Source organism: Protomyctophum bolini, assembly GCF_963924005.1.
Source record: "Protomyctophum bolini genome assembly, chromosome: 7".
In the NCBI taxonomy this organism is placed as follows: domain Eukaryota; kingdom Metazoa; phylum Chordata; class Actinopteri; order Myctophiformes; family Myctophidae; genus Protomyctophum; species Protomyctophum bolini.
Window position 1 is genome coordinate 4,418,191 of NC_137868.1, and position 18,910 is coordinate 4,437,100.

Sequence of the window (18,910 nt, forward strand, 5' to 3'; positions counted from 1 at the left end):
ATCTTTATTCAGACATCATAACATCTCTCACAAAGAGCTAAATGACAAACATCCACAAAAGCAGAGGTGGAGAAGTAACTAAGTCCATTTATTCAAGTACTTTTGAAAAGGGTTGAAGTGTGAGACCGTGGGACATTCTTCACAATGACTTTTACTTTTGGAACTTTGAAATATATTTCCGTGTCAATACACCTTAATTCACTCTAGTAAAAGTTAGTATTCATACATTGTGCTATTGATACTAATCTCAGTAGTATACCTCTTCCACCTCTGCTTAAATCACACAACATTCTATTACCATTTATCTCCTGTCTTTGAACTAATAATTAGCATAGATATTTATCTGAAGGTATATGTATTATAATGCATGCTTTCCATATTGGATAAAAGGTGCTTTTCATTGCGTACAGCGTCTGCTTTTCTGCTACAGTCTGCATGGTTTGTCTCCATATAATTCCATAATAATCAGATTTATTTCTTAATATCTTTATACTCTATAAGGCTGTGGTTCCCAAACGTTTTCATGTCAAGGACCCCCAAATGAACACTAATTAGCCCGCGGACCTCCATGAACTATAACCTCCATGAACTATGACCTCCATGAACTATGACCTCCATGAACTATGACCTCCATGAACTATGACATCCATGAACTATGACCTCCATGAACTATGACCTCCATGAACTATGACCTCCATGAACTATGACCTCCATGAACTATGTGATTTGAATGTTAAAAAAGCAACAGTAATAGCAGGAAAAGTATAGGTTCCCAGGGACCCTCGTGCCTTATTGAGAGGGGTTCCAAATGGAACCTTTACAGGTCTGTAATTCTGAGAGCGTGCAAACGGAAACCAAATCATTTGGTTTCCGTTTGCACGCTCTCAGAGTCATGCAAGGGTCCTGGGGAATGATTTAAAAAAAACACCACAGTTTGAGAAGCACTACTGGTCCACAGTTTGAGAAGCACTACTGGTCCACAGTTTGAGAAGCACTATACTGGTCCAATAGTATATAGCGAATGTCTTCAGAGCAGCAGGAGGCCCAGAACGAGACATAGGACAGCTTTCCCCCACGCCACGGTCCCCTCCATGATGACTGACGGGGCTCCTGCACACAGGGGGACACAGAGAGGGGACACAGAGAGGGGACACACAGGGAGATAAAGGGGGAAAGGTGATGGTTACATAAACTCTCCATTGCAGTCAGAACCGCAGACTCTCAATGCAATGGCATTGCATCGTGTATGTTTGTGTGACATGTGGATTTCATTAATATGGAAAAATTGAAATACAAGCGTGACTGTCAAAAATGACATGTCATATACATCCATGGTGTTTATAAATCATTGTGTTAAAAGTTGTTTTGTTTCATTTATAGTTTTTTCACGGTGGGGTAAATAAAGAGCCCTTGTGAACATCAGTTGGAGCGTTGCCTATTCTGCATCAGATGAAGATTGTTTAGGAGTTTATTTATCATTTATTTGTGGTGGTACTTCCATTTGTAGGTGGCGGTTTCCATGCGGACAGAGAGCCAGGGCTGCACAAGGCAATGGAGTCTAGATCGGCACAGACTCGCTCTCGGGGGCTTTATGAGCCACTTCCACTCAAGGCTGCTTGGTTTCGGACGACACTTAATAATGGCGCAGCCTCGCGTGAACACGCACATCGAGGGCAAGTGTGTGTAGGGCGAGTGGCGCGGAGCTGGTTTCAGAAAGGGGTCATAGGACTCCACTCTCCATGTCTTCAACCAACGTCTCGGTGTTTCGTCACAGTTTTAGTCAACTAGATCAACGCTGCTTCCTAAATACCTGCCAAGACGCTCTGCGGGGCGGCTTGCGGCGAGTCGGGGTCGTCAGGGTCGTCGTCGTGGGGGGAGGGGGAGGGGTCGGAGCGGGACACGTCGGGGTCCAGGGCGTCGTCCAGAGCGCTCCGTCTGTCCGGGGACAGCCCCGCCCTCTGAGAGGACGTCACCATGGCCACGTTGTCAGGACCCAGAGCCTTCAGCTGGCTGAGAGACAGAGCCTGTAGAACACAACGATAGACACTGTCTTATTAATGTCAGGACCCAGAGCCTTCAGCTGGCTGAGAGACAGAGCCTGTAGAACACAACCATGGACACTGTCTTAACCCATTCTGACCTGAGATCAGATTCATACGAGGTTTCCACTGGACACACACTGGTCTGATTAACCCATTCTGACCTGAGTTCAGATTCTAAAAATGTCAGTCGTTCTTCGATTTTTCAAAAATAGCAGACCTACAAGCTCGTAGCGCGCCACTCGGTGGCGCGCTATGAGCTTGTAGATCTGCTATTTTTCAATAGCTAAAGCATAACATGATGCTAACACCACAATGGGTTCCCGTTCAGAATGGGTTAATGGCCATTTACAATCATTAAATAAATAATAATAATAAATAAACCGTATATACAACAAGGACATACAAATAATAATAATCGAAGCAAAGCAAAGTATCTTTTTTTTTTCAGATTCCATTCCGATTGGCAGAATCTGTATGTGAGGGGCCCGTTTAGCACAAAAATGACACAAATAGCCAACACTGCTTGCCGTGTAACTTTGCACGCACACACACGCACGCACGCCTGCAAGCACACACACACACACACACACACACACACACACACACACACACACACACACACACTCACTCTTTGGCCTATAACTTTCCAGAAAAGGTAAAGATGATACAGTTCCCCACAGTGTATTCTTTCGACTCACGTTGAACGTCTGCTCTGGGATCAGAGGGATGCTGGACTGACTGAGGTAAGAGAACACGTCTGCGTCTACGGAGGACATCTCCTCTGGGCTGAGGGACGCTGAGAGGAGACACAGAGACAGACACATTACAGAAGACAGACATACTACTGAGAGACGCTGTGGGGAGAGAGACACAGAGACAGACACATGAGAGAAGACAGACATACTACTGAGAGACGCTGTGGGGAGAGAGACACAGAGACAGACACATGAGAGAAGACAGACATACTACTGAGAGACGCTGTGGGGAGAGAGACACAGAGACAGACACATTACAGAAGACAGACATACTACTGAGAGACGCTGTGGGGAGAGAGAGACACACAGACAGACACACTACTGAGAGACGCTGTGGGGAGAGAGAGACACACAGAGACACACAAAGGTAGACAGATCATCATCATCACAGGGCCACCCGCTTTCAATGTTATCAACCAATAATCACCAGTAGGTTTACTTATCGAGACGATCGTATCGACCTGCTGCATGTACATACATACTATACATACTGTACATACTGGGAGCCGGCTGGCTGCCATTAGGAAACACGGAAGTGAAAATGACTTACGTGGTCGTTTAAGAATGATATGAGGTTAGGGGACTTGTCAATTGTTAGGGACCGCAAGCTAAAAAATGCCAGTATTATTTTGAAACGTTTACAAATGTATTTTGTAACAGACTACACGACTAGTCTAAAAATCAAGGAAACACAGTAAAAAGCCACATTTCCATCTATAAGGCCCAACCTAATGAAAATAAACATTGTGATTACAGTTAATGATGAAGTTACAAAATGAGGCTTCATTCACGAAATGTGAAGTTTTGGAGATATGGCTTATAGAGTAATGTCTTGCAGAAAACAGCGAGTTGACACCCTTACAACAAGGCGGTCACAAGAGATGTTACGTTCTTATTTCAGACATGCTCTAGTATGTGAAGAGTCTGCCTGTGCTATTAACTGGTTTAGACAAAAGAAAAGTTTTTCTCCTCTGGTGAAAAGCTGGAATTTGCGCGATGGCAGTCTCTCAGTCAAATCTGGTCACATAATATAATGAACAGATTATCACAGGTGAATAATTACGTAAGTGGTTAATACTCAGTGGACATCAGGCCATACAACTTTATATTGGAAACAAACAATACAATCTTGTTCAAAACAATGCAAAATAGCTGATCATATTTGTATTGTGTTATATTTCCTCACCCATGATGTTGCCCAGAGTGGAGACCCGGGCTTCACTCCAGTTAGAGGGAGGTCCGAACGCAGCCAGGCTCTGCTGCTTTAAGGCCCGCATGACCTCTGACCCACACCACAGCTGTCCTAGTGAGTCTACTGCCTCCCTGTGGACCACGCACACACACACACACACACACACACACACACACACACACACACACACACACACACACACACACACACACACACACACACACACACACACACACACACACACACACACACACACACACACACACAGTTAACGTCACCTCTGGCCCACAGCACAGCTGACCTAATGAGTCTACTGCCTGTAGATGCACGCACGCACGCGCGCGCGCACGCACAGAGAGAGTGCACTAACTTGAAGGCGTCAGTGTTTAGTTCCAGGACGTCTCCAGGGCTGAGGCCACACATGAACTGGTCCAACTGGGAGATGTCCACAGCTCCCAGTTCACTCACACTCACGGCTGCACGCTTACTGAAGCCCCGCCACAGCGCCCTCACCTGGGGGCACACAGGATTACTGCTGTCATCGACCCCATTAAAGTTGCTATAAGCAATGACGTGTCAACATTTTAATTACCTCTTTTTTTGGTATTCAGACAGCCAGCAATGAGTAAAACTCTCCCCAAAAGGTTTCCGTGACACATCTAGGGCACACAATCTGCATTCAAAGATGTTCCTATAGAAGCTTTGATGTCATTGGCTGAAGAAAAGAAACCTGGTCGAAACGACTAACCAATCAGGAAGTAGAGAGGCAAATCGACCATTGACAAAGCTACTATAGGAAAAGCTTTGAATGCAGACTGCAGCCCCTAGATGGACAATTTTGTTTTTGGGAACGTTTTGCCAATTGCTGGCTGTGCGAATACAAAAAAGAACATATTATTGCTTATAGCAGCTTTAACCCTCTAAGAGCCAGCGTTGCTTTTTAGCAACAATTCTATTTTAATGAATTACTAAATTATTATTATTATATTTTTCTGTTCTTTTTTCACCTAAACGTCATCAGTGATGTTCATTGCAATGCCATTTCAATGCCATTGGTCATGATATTTGCATATAAACACCCCCCACAGAGGCTGAAATTCACACAAATAAAAAATGTCTGGACATTTTTTAACCTAAGACTTTTGACCTTTACCCTAATAAAAGTAGGTAAAATAATTGTAATATATGTTTTTTTGGGATCATTAGAATGTCTAGAACATGTTTTATTCATTATTGTGAAAGATATCCCCCAAATGTAAATTATTCATTTATTATATTATTATATAATTTTTATATAATTTTTATACATTTTTCATCAAACTTTCTTATTTTATTTTTTTTAACATCTTTTTTAGTCTTAGTCCTAGTAGTACAAAGTAGTACTAAGGTTGAAATCAATTTTTTGCAAGTAGAAATTAATGCGGGTGTTAGAGGGTACCAGGAACGCATCTGTGTGTGTGCGTGTGTGCATGTGCGTGTGCGTGTGTGTGTGTGTGTGTGTGTGTGTGTGTGTGTGTGTGTGTGTGTGTGCATGCATGTTGCTATATACCTGCTCCTGTGTCCACGGGCAGGCCGACAGGGCTTCCAGGGTATCAGTGGAGGTCACGGTCATGTCCTCCAGGTCAGACAGACTGAAGCCCCGGCTGATGCAGCCCAGCTCCATCACCTGGCTCTCATTCAGAGAGGACACCTCGCCCCACGCCTGCAACGCACACAACACACCATACTATATAGCACGCCGTTTTTCATCATTTTTGAGGATTTGAAAAATCGATGGGTTATAGCCCATAGTTTTTAGATACTTTTTTTAAATCCTGGTTTTTCATCATTTTTGACCATGGGCTATAGCCCATACCGTACGGCATACTATAGCACGCCGTTTTTCATCATTTTTGAGGATTTGAAAAAAATGAAAAATAAAACAAAACAATGGTTTTTTGAATTTTGTATTTTATATCCTGGTTTTTCTTCATTTTTGACCATGGGCTATAGCCCATACCGTACGGCATACTATAGCACGCCATTTTTTATAATTTTTTGAAAAAACGGCACAATGGAGAAAACGGCCAAACGGCACAATCGCGAAAACGGCAAAACGGTCTTGCAGAAACTTCTCGCACAATCGGTTCTCGCGACCTGCAGGCTTTTCTCTTCGCAGATGAGTGAGGCTGGGAACGAGGCTATATACGCACCTCCAGGGTTTTTGGCTGTATAGCTTACCCGGTGACATGTCTTACCTCCAGGGTCTTGTTCCTCAGTACAGAGAGCTGCTCCATGCTGTAGTCGGTCACAGAGCCCAGGGTCTTACCTCCAGGGTCTTGTCCCTCTGCACAGAGAGCTGCTCCATGCTGTAGTCGGTCACAGAGCCCAGGGTCTTACCTCCAGGGTCTTGTTCCTCAGTACAGTTGTTCCTCAGTACAGTCTCCCGGTCGCTGCCCGCACAGAATACAAAACCCTGATGCTGGCATTCAAAGCAACCAAAGGTATGGCTCCCCCATATCTTGCAAGTATGATCGAACCCTACAAACCCTCCCGCTCACTCAGATCAGCCAACGCAGGGAAGCTGGAAGTACCCTCACTAAAAACGCCGGGACAACGCTCCACACGTCCCAAACTCTTCTCCCTTCTGGCTCCAAAACTGTGGAATGCACTTCCCATTGCAGTCAGAACTGCAGCATCACTCCCAATCTTCCGCCGTAGTCTGAAAACCCACCTTTTCAGACTCCATCATGGCCCATAGCACTTACCCCACCCCCTTAGATAGCAATTCTAGTAGTCATAGCACGTCATAGTACATATGTGTAGCATAGTAGTATAGATGTATAGCTTATATGTATAGTTTCATTATAGATATTCCACTGTTACTTTCTTAGCTACGCATGTTTCATGATAAATGTCTTTATGTGATGTATTCCCATGCTTTTGTTCTTGCTTAATGTAAGTCGCTCTGGATTAAGAGCGTCTGCTAAATGCCTAAATTGTAAATTGTAAATTGTACAGTGAGCTGCTCCTGGCTGTACCCAGTCACAGAGCCCAGGGTCTTACCTCCAGGGTCTTGTTCCTCAGCACAGTGAGCTGCTCCATGCTGTAGTCGGTCACATAGCCCAGGGTCTCGGCCACCTCGTCAAACGTCTGCGGCGTGATGCCGTTCAGCTGGGCGGCGCTCCACAGCACGTTGGTGTCTCCCAGCTCCTCTATCAGCTGGGCTGTAGGTCCAGTGGGAGCTATAAGGACATATTATTATTTATTATTAGTAGTAGCAGTAGTAGTAGCAGTAGCAGCAGTAGCAGCAGAAGTAGTAGTAGCAGGTGTAGTAGTACACATTGAAATGTGTCTAATAATGCCTAATAATAAATGTCCCACTGGAAGGTTCCCCCAGGAGGAGGGCACTAATGTTGCTCTGGAGAGGGAAGTCCGGAGCTCTCTGGTGGAGCTGTTTCCCTCGCGACCCGACTACAGATAAGCGGTTGAAGATGGATGGATGGATGGATGAGTAAAAAAGTGAATGGGAGCCATCTACAACACAGGGGTCATCAATATGTCCGTACACAGACAAAATTCTAGATTTTCTGTTTTACACAGCATTATAATGTTCTTATTTTAATAATTTATTTTAATCTTCAGAATATACATGCCACTGTATTTACTATATGACACTATGGCATGTTATGAGTCCACTAGTACTAGTGCACTAATGCAACATTTTTTGTCGACTCTCTCTCCGTTGTCTCAGACGTTCAGAAAGCAGCCTATACCACACTAATAGAAACAGCAGGCTTTCTATTCCTGGAAAGTTAGAATGCTATATAAGGGAAGCCATTAATGGAAGCCATTACGTTAATAAATGTTAATATTTTCAGCATGCAACCAAGAGTAAAATGACTTACTGTGGATCTCTTGTCCACTATAGTCCCTTCCTAACATTTTAGTCTATAGTTTTTATTTGTCGACGAAATTGTCAGTATATTTAGTCTTAGTTTTAGTCATCAGACCTTATAGTTTTCATTTAGTTTCCATTCGTTTTTGTCAGTGGAAAAAGGTAGTCGACGAAACATTTCTCGTCTTAGTTTTAAGTCGACGAAAACAACACTGAATGTACTGTAATGCCATGCCATGCGACCGTCCTCACCATCTCTCCTCTTGCGGGGAGGTTTAGGCCACCAGTCGCCCAGGTCCTCCAGGCCCGTCTTTCCCAGCACAGAGTCGTAGTCATCATAGTAGTCTGCTGCTGAGGAGATTTTTTTTTTTACTATTTTTGAAAAACATATTAGCCAATCTACATCAATACGTTGTGAGCTTGTAGAGTGGCTATTTGAAACTGATTCAAAACTGGTTTTCTAAATAGTAAAAAAAGGCAAAGATGTTTAGGGATAATGGGGTTTAGCGCTGGTGAAAATTAGCGTGCACTATACCTCCTGCATGCACAACACTGTGTACTGTATGCACTATAGGGCCTACACTACAAAATACTATGTGTATGCACTATAGGGCCTACACTACAAAATACTATGTGTATGCACTATAGGGCCTACACTACAAAATACTATGTGTATGCACTATAGGGCCTACACTACAAAATACTATGTGTATGCACTATAGGGCCTACACTACAAAATACTATGTGTATGCACTATAGGGCCTATACTACAAAATACTATGTGTATGCACTATAGGGCCTATACTACAAAATACTATGTGTATGCACTATAGGGCCTACACTACAAAATACTATAGGTGGATCTCAATTGGCGGTGCACACACTTACTAGGTAGATACTAGGTAGAATAGGGTGGTGACTGTACTGGCACTAACGGGGGCACTGCCCTGTGTAGGTGGCAAAGGGTACACGGAATAGTGTACCCTGTCGTTTGGGACACTGAGCTGGGCGGAGCCGAGTGGAGCTGGGCGGAGCCAAGCGGAGCTCAGATTTCTCGACTGGCAGCCATTGTTGTTTTCTCCGCACTGACCGCAATGTTTTTAAAAGGTCTAGAAACTACTTTTTTAGCCCACGGAATTTACTTTCAAGTTATTTTTGGGTAGTATTTAGTTGTTTAAACTTCATATGTGTGGTCAATTAATCATAAAAGATCCTATTTAAAAATATCAAACAACGATGTCGGAGAATCCGAGAACCGTGTTGTCTCGCCTTGGGGGCTGCCAGCAGAGAGACATACCCGTGTTTACCTCTCCTTTGTCGGCATAGACCGAAGCAATTTCCCCTGTTTCTCCTACGGAACGAAATTATGACCCATGCCCGTCTATTGTGGATATTTACAGCCTACATGCAATTCGTTTCCAATTGTTTTATTTCCCCAAATGTCAAGTGCATTATAAATAACAGCTATTATATTATTGTTATTATTATTACGTCTAGTCTATGGTCGAATCTGATTTAACCTGAGTCCTGATTCCGTGCAAAGAGTTGCTGAAAGGAAGGATATAGGCTACCTGTAACCTGCATATATATATATATATATAGCCTATTCACTTAATGATAAATGTTTTTACATTTGGATAGAATACAGACTATTGTCGCATCTGCTGTTTGATTTGTATTAGCAGGCACCGATCAATCACTGATCTACGCTATGAGCTTGTAGATCTTCTAAGTAAGTTCATGGTTAATTTGTGTATGCCTATACCTTTACAGCCAGCTAACAGCTAGTGCGTTTTCATATAGGCTAAGTTTATTGCTATAATGACATTTAACTTTGACAATATAGGTCTACTTTTACATTTAAAACAACCACATATAGGCCTATATAGCCTACTGTAAAGTGAGTATAAACTGTTAATTCAACTGAGAGAAATTCATTAATCAGAATGCTACTCTTAATCAGTTAATCACATTTGCATTTACATGAATGAAAAGGTTAAACCAGGCCAACTCTCAGCTCCAAATGGATAGGCTACATTTATCACAATATTATTTTACTGTGTAATCTAACACAAATCTTACAAATGCTGTCACTCAGTTATTTAATTTAGGCAGAAAATATATCACTGAATAGTGTATGCAATTAATGCATTCAAAAGAGCTGAAATGTTTTATGGACCCTAGTGATTATTTAATAATAATAAAACTGTATTTGTATAGCACCTTTCATGACATGAAATGCAGCTCAAAGTGCTTTACAGAGCAATGGAGAAAAAAAGAAGAAAAGCAAGGCAACGACATTAAAAAACAAGTAGTAATGCAATGCAATACAGTGAGGACATGAATAACAAAAAATAAAAGATCAATTAAAAGCAATGTTGTAGAAGTGGGTCTTGAGCTGTGCTTTAAAAATGTCTACAGAGGCTGCCTGTCGAAGGTACAGTACAGTTCCATGCCGACGGCCCGTAGAAGCAAAAAGCTGCTTCCCCGTATTTTTTAGTTGCCATTCTTTTAGGCAAAGCGAGCAGGCCAGCAGTGGAAGACCTTAGGGGGGCGGTTTGGGACATATTTAGGAAGGCAGTCATGTAGGTAGGAAGGTGCGAGACCATTGAGAGCTTTTTACACAAGTAAAATAATTTTAAAATCAATCCTAAAAACAACCAGTGGAAGCCAGTGCATGTGAAGCCAAAACTGGAGTAAAATGTTCTCTCATCTTAGTTCTAGTTAAAACTCTGGCTGCTGCATTTTGGACAAGTTGTAATCTGTCAGTTGTTTTCTTAGGCAGTCCTGAAAGAAGTGCATTGCAGTATAAATCAAGCAGAGAAAAAACAAAGGCGTGGATTAGCGTTTTCGCATCGTCCAAAGACAAATAGGCTCTGATTCGTGCAATATTTCTAAGGTGAAAAAAGGCAATCTGGGTAACATGATTAATGTGTTTGTGTGTTTAAGTTGTTTCGCCATACCCATTTATTTTGCCATAAATCAGATAGCTTTAAGGTACGGCCATGACAGCAATGGTAGGAAAAAATATATATAATATGAATCATATTCGGATATTCGGTTTTCGGGGGGCCAACTGTTTCCTATATTCGGTATTCACTGCAGTTTCGGCCAAGAATTTCCCTTTCGGTGCATATTGTATGAGTACCGGTATGTAAATAGTTCAATTCAACTTTGTAAATACAAAATGTATTTATTGTTATTTTGTCTTCAGTATAAAAATGAATGAACATTGAACAAGGATACCGTATCTCAGACTCAATCATGTAAAAAATAACGTCAAAATCAAGTCATTCCAGTAGAAAATTAACACAAATACATAAATAAAAAGTACATTCATTGAACATTAAACACAAACAAATAGATTGCACTGAACTGAAAATAGATTGCACTGAACATGAACATTACACATTGCAGAGAGAGGATGAACTGGCTGTTCTCTAGAGTCTCTACTACATTTAAATGTAAACTACTACTACTACTCTCCCCCTCTTCTTCGGGCCAGCCTGCACATTGGGCCCTGGTGTTCCTGACCCTGCTCCAGACCCCAGTGCAGCTGTACCACTATGGTCTGGTATGGCCTCGGCTAGGCCTGGTGGTGCTGTAGGCCAGCAGTCCGGCTCCGCTCCAGAGACTTCCAGACATGGCAGTCTCACGTGGTGGTGCTGCTGTAGGCCCGCCGCTGCAGGCCACCTCCTCACCCGTCTTTGGATCCTAAGGCAGTGGAAAATGAAGGTTTCAGAACCACTGGCTTAACAGGTTATTTGTATGGCAGTAGTGCTACAACTCAGAATTCCCTTATTGTTAAAAAAAAGGCTTTTGTGCTTGGGTAATATGTTCTGTTGTGGTCCAATGATGACTTTACAACAGGTTGCCAGGTTGTATTCTATTGCTAGTTTGATCACTTTCACCTTAAAATAACATGAATTAATAAATGACTGAAAATAGCCAATCTACAAGCTCAGAAGTCACAACATGTCGCACTGCAACGTGTTGGGAGCTTGTATATCTTCTATTTTTGGTGTGGACTTTTCTAGTCCTCTATAGCAGTGCTTCCCAAACTTTTTCATGTCAAGGACCCCCAAAATGATACTAATTATCCTGCGTACCCCCATTAGAAAAGATATGCCAGGGACAGACCCCCCCATAAAAATGTTTTTACAGATCTAGCAGTGATTTTCAAACAGTTTCATTTCAAGGGACCCCCAGTTTGACCTGAATTAGGCTATGAACCCCCATAATGGCATTTCTATCTCTGGGACCCCAATGTATATTGTAAAATCAGAGTGTACAAATGGAACGGGGTTCAACTAAGAGATTGTACCATTTATACAATCTATCTCTGAGTAATAATAACAATATAATAGCGGTTATTTATAATGCACTTGACATTTGGGGAAATAAAACAATTAGAAACGAATTGCATGTAGCCTAGGCTAGTAGGCTGTACATATCTACAACGGATCATTCATATCATACAGCGGTGAATTGCTTCGGGCTACGCCGAAAAAGGGTAGTTCTCACACGGGTACATCTCGTCTGTGGCCGCCCCAATGCGAGACGACAGTCACGACACGGTCCTCGAATTCTCCGACATGATTGATTATAATCTAATATAATGATTAATTGACCACATATATGAAGTTTAAACAACTAAATACTCCGCGAAAATAACTTGAAAGTAAATTCCGTGGCCTGTGTGTGACAAGTTTTAAGAGGGCTTAAAAACCACAACAGTAATGGCTGCCAGTCGATCTTTTTTATTTGGCTCAGTCTGTCATGAATACATTTGATAGCATAAACAACTAACTAAATACTATCCCAAAGATATTAAAATATTAAAATTCGTCGTGACAACAACGCATGTTTAGTTTTGCTGTTGCACCGAGGGACTAACGCGATAGCATTACTTCAAAATCTCCGACGACAACATTTTTTATTTTCTTTATTTGGCTCTATCATGATACATTTGATAGCTTAAATAACTAAATACTATCCCAAAACATATTACAATTACCTTCCGTGACACAACAACACTTTTAAAAGAGTATAAAACTTACTAGTTTCCGACATTTTTCTCTGTCTCAGCGGCTGTCTTTCTTCCTCGGAGAAATTCCATGGGTTGCGCAGTACGGCTGCGCCGTGGCGATATACCCTGCATGGCTCAGGGTACATCCGAGCTGGACTTTGAAAGCAGGCTCGCACGGGGGAAAATAGTGCGGTGCCCTGTGTAGTGTCAGCGCCTGTCTTTTTGTGGTCTGTGGATTGGGAAGTACTGTCGCGCACCGTTGTGACGTCACATAAGCCAAAATACACCCTGTCCAGTGTCCACGCTCCGGTTTGAGATTCACCTATTGTGTATGCACTATAGGGCCTACACTACAAAATACTATGTGTATGCACTATAGGGCCTACACTACAAAATACTATGTGTATGCACTATAGGGCCTACACTACAAAATACTATGTGTATGCACTATAGGGCCTATACTACAAAATACTATGTGTATGCACTATAGGGCCTACACTACAAAATACTATGTGTATGCACTATAGGGCCTATACTACAAAATACTATGTGTATGCACTATAGGGCCTATACTACAAAATACTATGTGTATGCACTATAGGGCCTACACTACAAAATACTATGTGTATGCACTATAGGGCCTATACTACAAAATACTATGTGTATGCACTATAGGGCCTATACTACAAAATACTATGTGTATGCACTATAGGGCCTACACTACAAAATACTATGTGTATGCACTATAGGGCCTATACTACAAAATACTATGTGTATGCACTATAGGGCCTACACTACAAAATACTATGTGTATGCACTATATACCTCCTGCATGCACAATACTTATCAACGCACCACTCCTCCTCCTCCTCCTCCTCCTCCTGGACTCCTCCTCGTCCTTCTCCTCCTTCTCCTCGTACGCAGAGGAGTTGACGGCCAGGTAGAAGAGTTTCTCCCTCAGAGCGGACATGTTGCGTCCCGTCTGGAACTCCCTGGGACCGGAGGACTGGGACCACTGGGACCAGGTGGGACCGGAGGGCTGGGACCAGAACTCCCTGGGACCGGAGGACTGGGACCACTGGGACCAGGTGGGACCGGAGGGCTGGGACCAGGTGTCCTTCAGGTCCAGCAGAACCTTCTTTAGCCATGACTGGAAAACACAGAATAAGCAAAGGGTGTGTACTTCCTTCGTTGTTCAGCTCTAAGGTGTTAAAAATGTTGTGAATATTGAAAGGGACTTTTCTCAGCTTTGGGTGAAAGGCCCCAATCATTTTAAAATGGTTATATCTCCTTCAATTATTGTCCAATTTCATTGAATGATACATCATATGAAAGCTTATATACATTCTGTACTTTAATAATCTGTAAAAATCTGAAAAATGGAAAAGTAGAGTTGAGGGCCTTTTTGCTGGATTCTGTCACATATGATCTTTTGGTGCAAGTAGTAGATTATTCTACTGTTTTTCCACTATTTAGATTGATTTACAGCTTTGGACATAATTATGAAGATTTGTAAGTTTAAACAGACAAACACTACAATACCCTGTAGCGTAAACGACGGACGGCCGCACTGTCCAATAGGAGGAGAGGACCGAGGGATTCCATGGTCTCAGCCGACCAATCCGACGGATCCCTGCAAAATGACAGAGTAGCAATGAGTAGGGACGTATATCAGCCACACATCGGTGTCGGCCGATATTTGCCGTTATCGGTCAATATCGGCAAATAAAGCTGACATCAACCGATGGCAGTATAGCCGATATTTACCTGTTGTTGATAAGCATACCTTTTGCGTTGCAATTGGCAATTACAATTTACAATTTAGGCATTTAGCAGACGCTCTTAATCCAGAGCGATTTACATTAAGCAAGAACAAAAGCATGGGAATACATCACATAAAAGCATTTATCATGAAACATGCGTAAGCTAAGAAAGTAACAGTGGAATATCTATATAATGAAACTATACATATGAACTATACATATATACTACTATGCTATACATGTACTATGGCGTGCTATGACTACATACAATGCAATTATAGTGCTGTCTACATAACATGCTATAAGTCTGTATCAAATGCTATCTAAGTCTACAGAAATGCTATCTAAGGGGGTGGGGTAAGTGCTACGGGCCATGATGGAGTCTGAAAAGGTGGGTTTTCAGACTACGGCGGAAGATTGGGAGTGATGCTGCAGTTCTGACTGCAATGGGAAGTGCATTCCACAGTTCTGGAGCCAGAAGGGAGAAGAGTTTGGGACGTGTGTCGTGCGACGTATGTCGGTGTCTTGGTTATCTGCAGCTTACCAAGCTGTAGATTCTGTTATATTTCTCGTCCTATAGGGTGACTGATGACTACAAAACAATGACTATACGATTATCATCCGCTCCCGAACCGTATCATAAACCCAAAATGGAATGCCTCCCAGGCCATAGAGCGTGGCAGTCCCGCCCCCTTTCAGAACGACGAGTGGCCCCAGGAAATTATTCTCCATTCATTTTCTCCATATAGGCTTTTCAAAAAGTATTTATATAAAGCCGGTTACGCCGCGGACAAAGCCAACTCGGATCGTGACAAATCATGACAACGAACACAATATTTTGTGCCGATCAAATCATTTGAAAGAAGAAAAATAAAGGCAGGATACAACACTATTTGTTTTGTTTTTCTTCTTACTAATGATGTGATCGGCCCAAAACATTGTAATTATTGTCATGATTTGTCACGCGATCCGAGTTGGATTTGTCCGCGGCGTCTTTTAATAAATACTTTTTGAAAAGCCTATGGAGAAAAAGAATGGAGAATCATTTCCTTTGGGCCACTCGTCGTTCTGAAAGGGGGTGGGCCTGCGACGCTCTATAACCTACCCATAGGTCTGGTTGAGGAGCTGCAGCAGCTCCCTGCAGCTGCGTGGAGGAGGTATCTGTAACCTACCCATAGGTCTGGTTGAGCAGCTGCAGCAGCTCCCTGCGGCTGCGTGGAGGAGGTATCTGTAACCTACCCATAGGTCTGGTTGAGGAGCTGCAGCAGCTCCCTGCGGCTGCGCGGAGGTATCTGCGCGCAGGAGGCCATGGCGGTCAGGGACACGTTGAGGACGTCCTCTCCCAGCTGGGACAACGAGGACGGGGACACCTCGCACAGCAGAGGTCCGAGCCTCAGCATGTCCTCACTGGACAGACCCCAGAGCGTGGCACTCCCCTGGAAGCACACACACACACGCACACACGCACACACACACACACACACACACACGCACACGCACATGCACGCAATTAGATGATGTCCAACCATAACAGAATCATTATTTAGTCTTGGTGTCATCAAACGGTATAACCTGACGCTGCCAGATGGGGGCGGTATTGGGTAACCATGTTCCCCAACACAGCTTCCATCTGGGATCTCTCAGGGAGTTCAGCTAACACCGAACCGTTCCGTATACCGAACCAATCAGCGTGAGCTAAGGGCTGGATATGTGCGAAACCGGATGTGAAGCTATATAGACACGTCAATATGATTGGTTGTGTTTGCACGCCCACACGGTGACAGACAGACGGTCCCATCCAATCATCTACCAAGTATCTTGAAAAAAAAGGAACAGCCCTGTCATCGAATTTGCTTCCGAGATCCCAGATCCCAATAAGCTGTGAAACAAATTTGTGTAGCAAGCTTCTTGGATCTCGCAGCGTCAGGTTAATCAAATGGTGGTCCGTAACTCAAATGACAAGATTTGACTGAGTGACTGCCATTGGACATTTTTCGTTTTTGTTTGCGTGCGTGCGTGCGTGCGTGCGTGCGTGCGTGCGTACATTGGTCAGACAGCTCAGAGCTCTCTTGGTCAGAGCACGGCGAGACAGAGATCTCAGCGGCAGAGCGCTCAGGTCGGCTTCAGACATCTTGTCCAGGAAGGACGGACACACCGAGTCTGGAAGATCCTTGATCTTCCGTGGCCTGGGAGAGAGACACAGAGAGAGAGACAGAGAGAGAGAGAGAGAGAGAGAGAGAGAGACAGAGACAGAGACAGAGACAGAGAGAGAGAGAGAGAGAGAGAGAGAGAGAGAGAGAGAGAGAGAGAGAGAGAGAGAGAGCGAAAGCAGACATAATGCACATGCACTTTACACAACTTCAAATACGTAGAAGTCATCAATATTCAATAGTCATCAATCATCAAAGCTGATAGTCATCAGCTGGTGGAGAGTCCTTGAGGGAGTTCCAGGGGGTCCCCAGCTAAATTATATTTACATTTTTTTTACCCTTATGGGTCTGTAACGGGTCCATTTGAGTTAAAGAGTTAAATTAAGTTTGTTAAATTAAGTTTGATCATTTTACAATATGTATTGGGGTCCCTAAATAGAGGGCCTAATTCAGGTCAACCCGGGGGTCCTAGAGCCGTATTACAGATCTTCTCTTATGGGGGTCCTTGGTATATAGTTTCAAATGGGGGACCTTGGTATATAGTTTCAAATGGGGGACCTTGGTATATAGTTTCAAATGGGGGTCCTTGGTATATAGTTTCAAATGGGGGTCCTTGGTATATAGTTTCAAATGGGGGTCCTTGGTATATAGTTTAAAATGGGGGTCCTCAGGCTAATGAGTATTATTTTGGGGGTCCTTGACATGAAACAGTTCGTGTCTTACGGTAAGCGTATGAGGAACATGGTGGGGATGTCTTCCAGCTGGTCTTCAGTGATGCTCTGGAAGTAATCCTCCTTCTCCTTCAGCAGGCTGGAGAACAGCTTCCTGGCAGCGCACGACACCTACACACACACACACACACACACACACACACACACACACACACACGCACGCACGCACGCACGCACGCACCCGCACGCACGCACGCACGCACGAGATCATCATCGCCGTCATTATCATCATCATCACCTTTATTTATTCTTGGTTCCCAGATAAATGACGGAGAGTTATTGGTATAAGCAAATGGAAACCTTAAAATTAACTAAAATGTTCTGCTCTCAAGAGTTAAATTATTCACTTACTTTACAAGAAGTCTACACAATTAGAGAATGTAGAAGAGTTGTTATTTTGATGGTTTGCCGGTTGTCTCTCGTAACGGTACCAACATCAATACAGCATGGAATTATGGACAGAATCTTATCCGATGACAACAAAATATGATTTTGTTTTCTGTTTTGGGTCTGAGAGGCGTGTGTGTGTGTGTGTGTGTGTGTGTGTGTGTGTGTAAGTATCAACCATTACTTGGAAGCATAACAAACTTGGGGTATCGCTGTAGATTTGCCATATTGATATTCAGAAGCCTGGGCCATGTGCATTTAAACTGACCATGAGTGGCCTAAGAATAGCTGGCATGACAAAGAGCAAAGCCAAACAACTTGCCAAATACTGTTCTGTCTCGTCTGTTATAGGCAGTTTGTCTGTGTGGAGAAGGAGGTGCCATGATGTGTATCCTTAAGTGAACATGAACTGTCAACCCCGTTATATTTGTTTCCTTGTAAAATTAATTGTAATTTGTGGATTCAAATAAATAAATCGAAATGTGTGTAGGCCTACCTGTGCTCTGGACAGCCATCGGGGGTTCTCGGTCATGATCTGAGCCATCTCCAGGGCGTCGCCCTCGGCCACCCTGTCAATCATCTTACACACCATGCCCTGAATGGCTGAGCCCAGCTTCCTGTCAACCGCGTGATGACATCATCACCGGTCGCCACCGTGGAAACCAATGGCACACATTTGTTACCGAATCAATTTGAAATACGCACACGCACGGTCGCACGCACACAGACACAGACACAGACACAGACACAGACACAGACACACACAGACACAGACACTCACCCTCACCCTCACCCTCACCCTCACCCACACCCTCACCCACACACCCTCACACCCTCACACCCTCACACCCTCACACCCTCACACACTCACACCCTCACACCCTCACACACTCACACACTCACACACTCACACACTCACACACTCACACACTCACACACTCACACACTCACACACTCACACACTCACACACACACACACACACA

At 43.4% G+C, this 18,910-nt stretch overlaps 1 protein-coding gene across 1 annotated transcript in view; it reads right to left on the bottom strand.

The window, feature by feature from the left end:
• Window positions 1-951: 951 nt before the first annotated feature.
• otoa (otoancorin) overlaps window positions 952-18,910 on the bottom strand; it is a 35,702-nt gene continuing 17,743 nt past the window's right edge. Inside the window, exons 18-31 of the mRNA XM_080767995.1 lie at window positions 18,423-18,543; window positions 17,532-17,650; window positions 16,703-16,844; window positions 15,898-16,094; window positions 14,438-14,528; window positions 13,721-14,045; window positions 8,119-8,214; window positions 7,035-7,213; window positions 5,539-5,691; window positions 4,360-4,502; window positions 3,984-4,120; window positions 2,741-2,838; window positions 1,811-2,024; window positions 952-1,110 (exon numbers count right to left, since the gene is read on the bottom strand). Of these exons, the coding sequence (XP_080624121.1) occupies window positions 1,028-1,110; window positions 1,811-2,024; window positions 2,741-2,838; window positions 3,984-4,120; window positions 4,360-4,502; window positions 5,539-5,691; window positions 7,035-7,213; window positions 8,119-8,214; window positions 13,721-14,045; window positions 14,438-14,528; window positions 15,898-16,094; window positions 16,703-16,844; window positions 17,532-17,650; window positions 18,423-18,543 (2,098 nt within the window). The 3' untranslated portion in view covers window positions 952-1,027. The remainder of the gene's footprint in view (window positions 1,111-1,810; window positions 2,025-2,740; window positions 2,839-3,983; window positions 4,121-4,359; window positions 4,503-5,538; window positions 5,692-7,034; window positions 7,214-8,118; window positions 8,215-13,720; window positions 14,046-14,437; window positions 14,529-15,897; window positions 16,095-16,702; window positions 16,845-17,531; window positions 17,651-18,422; window positions 18,544-18,910) is intronic.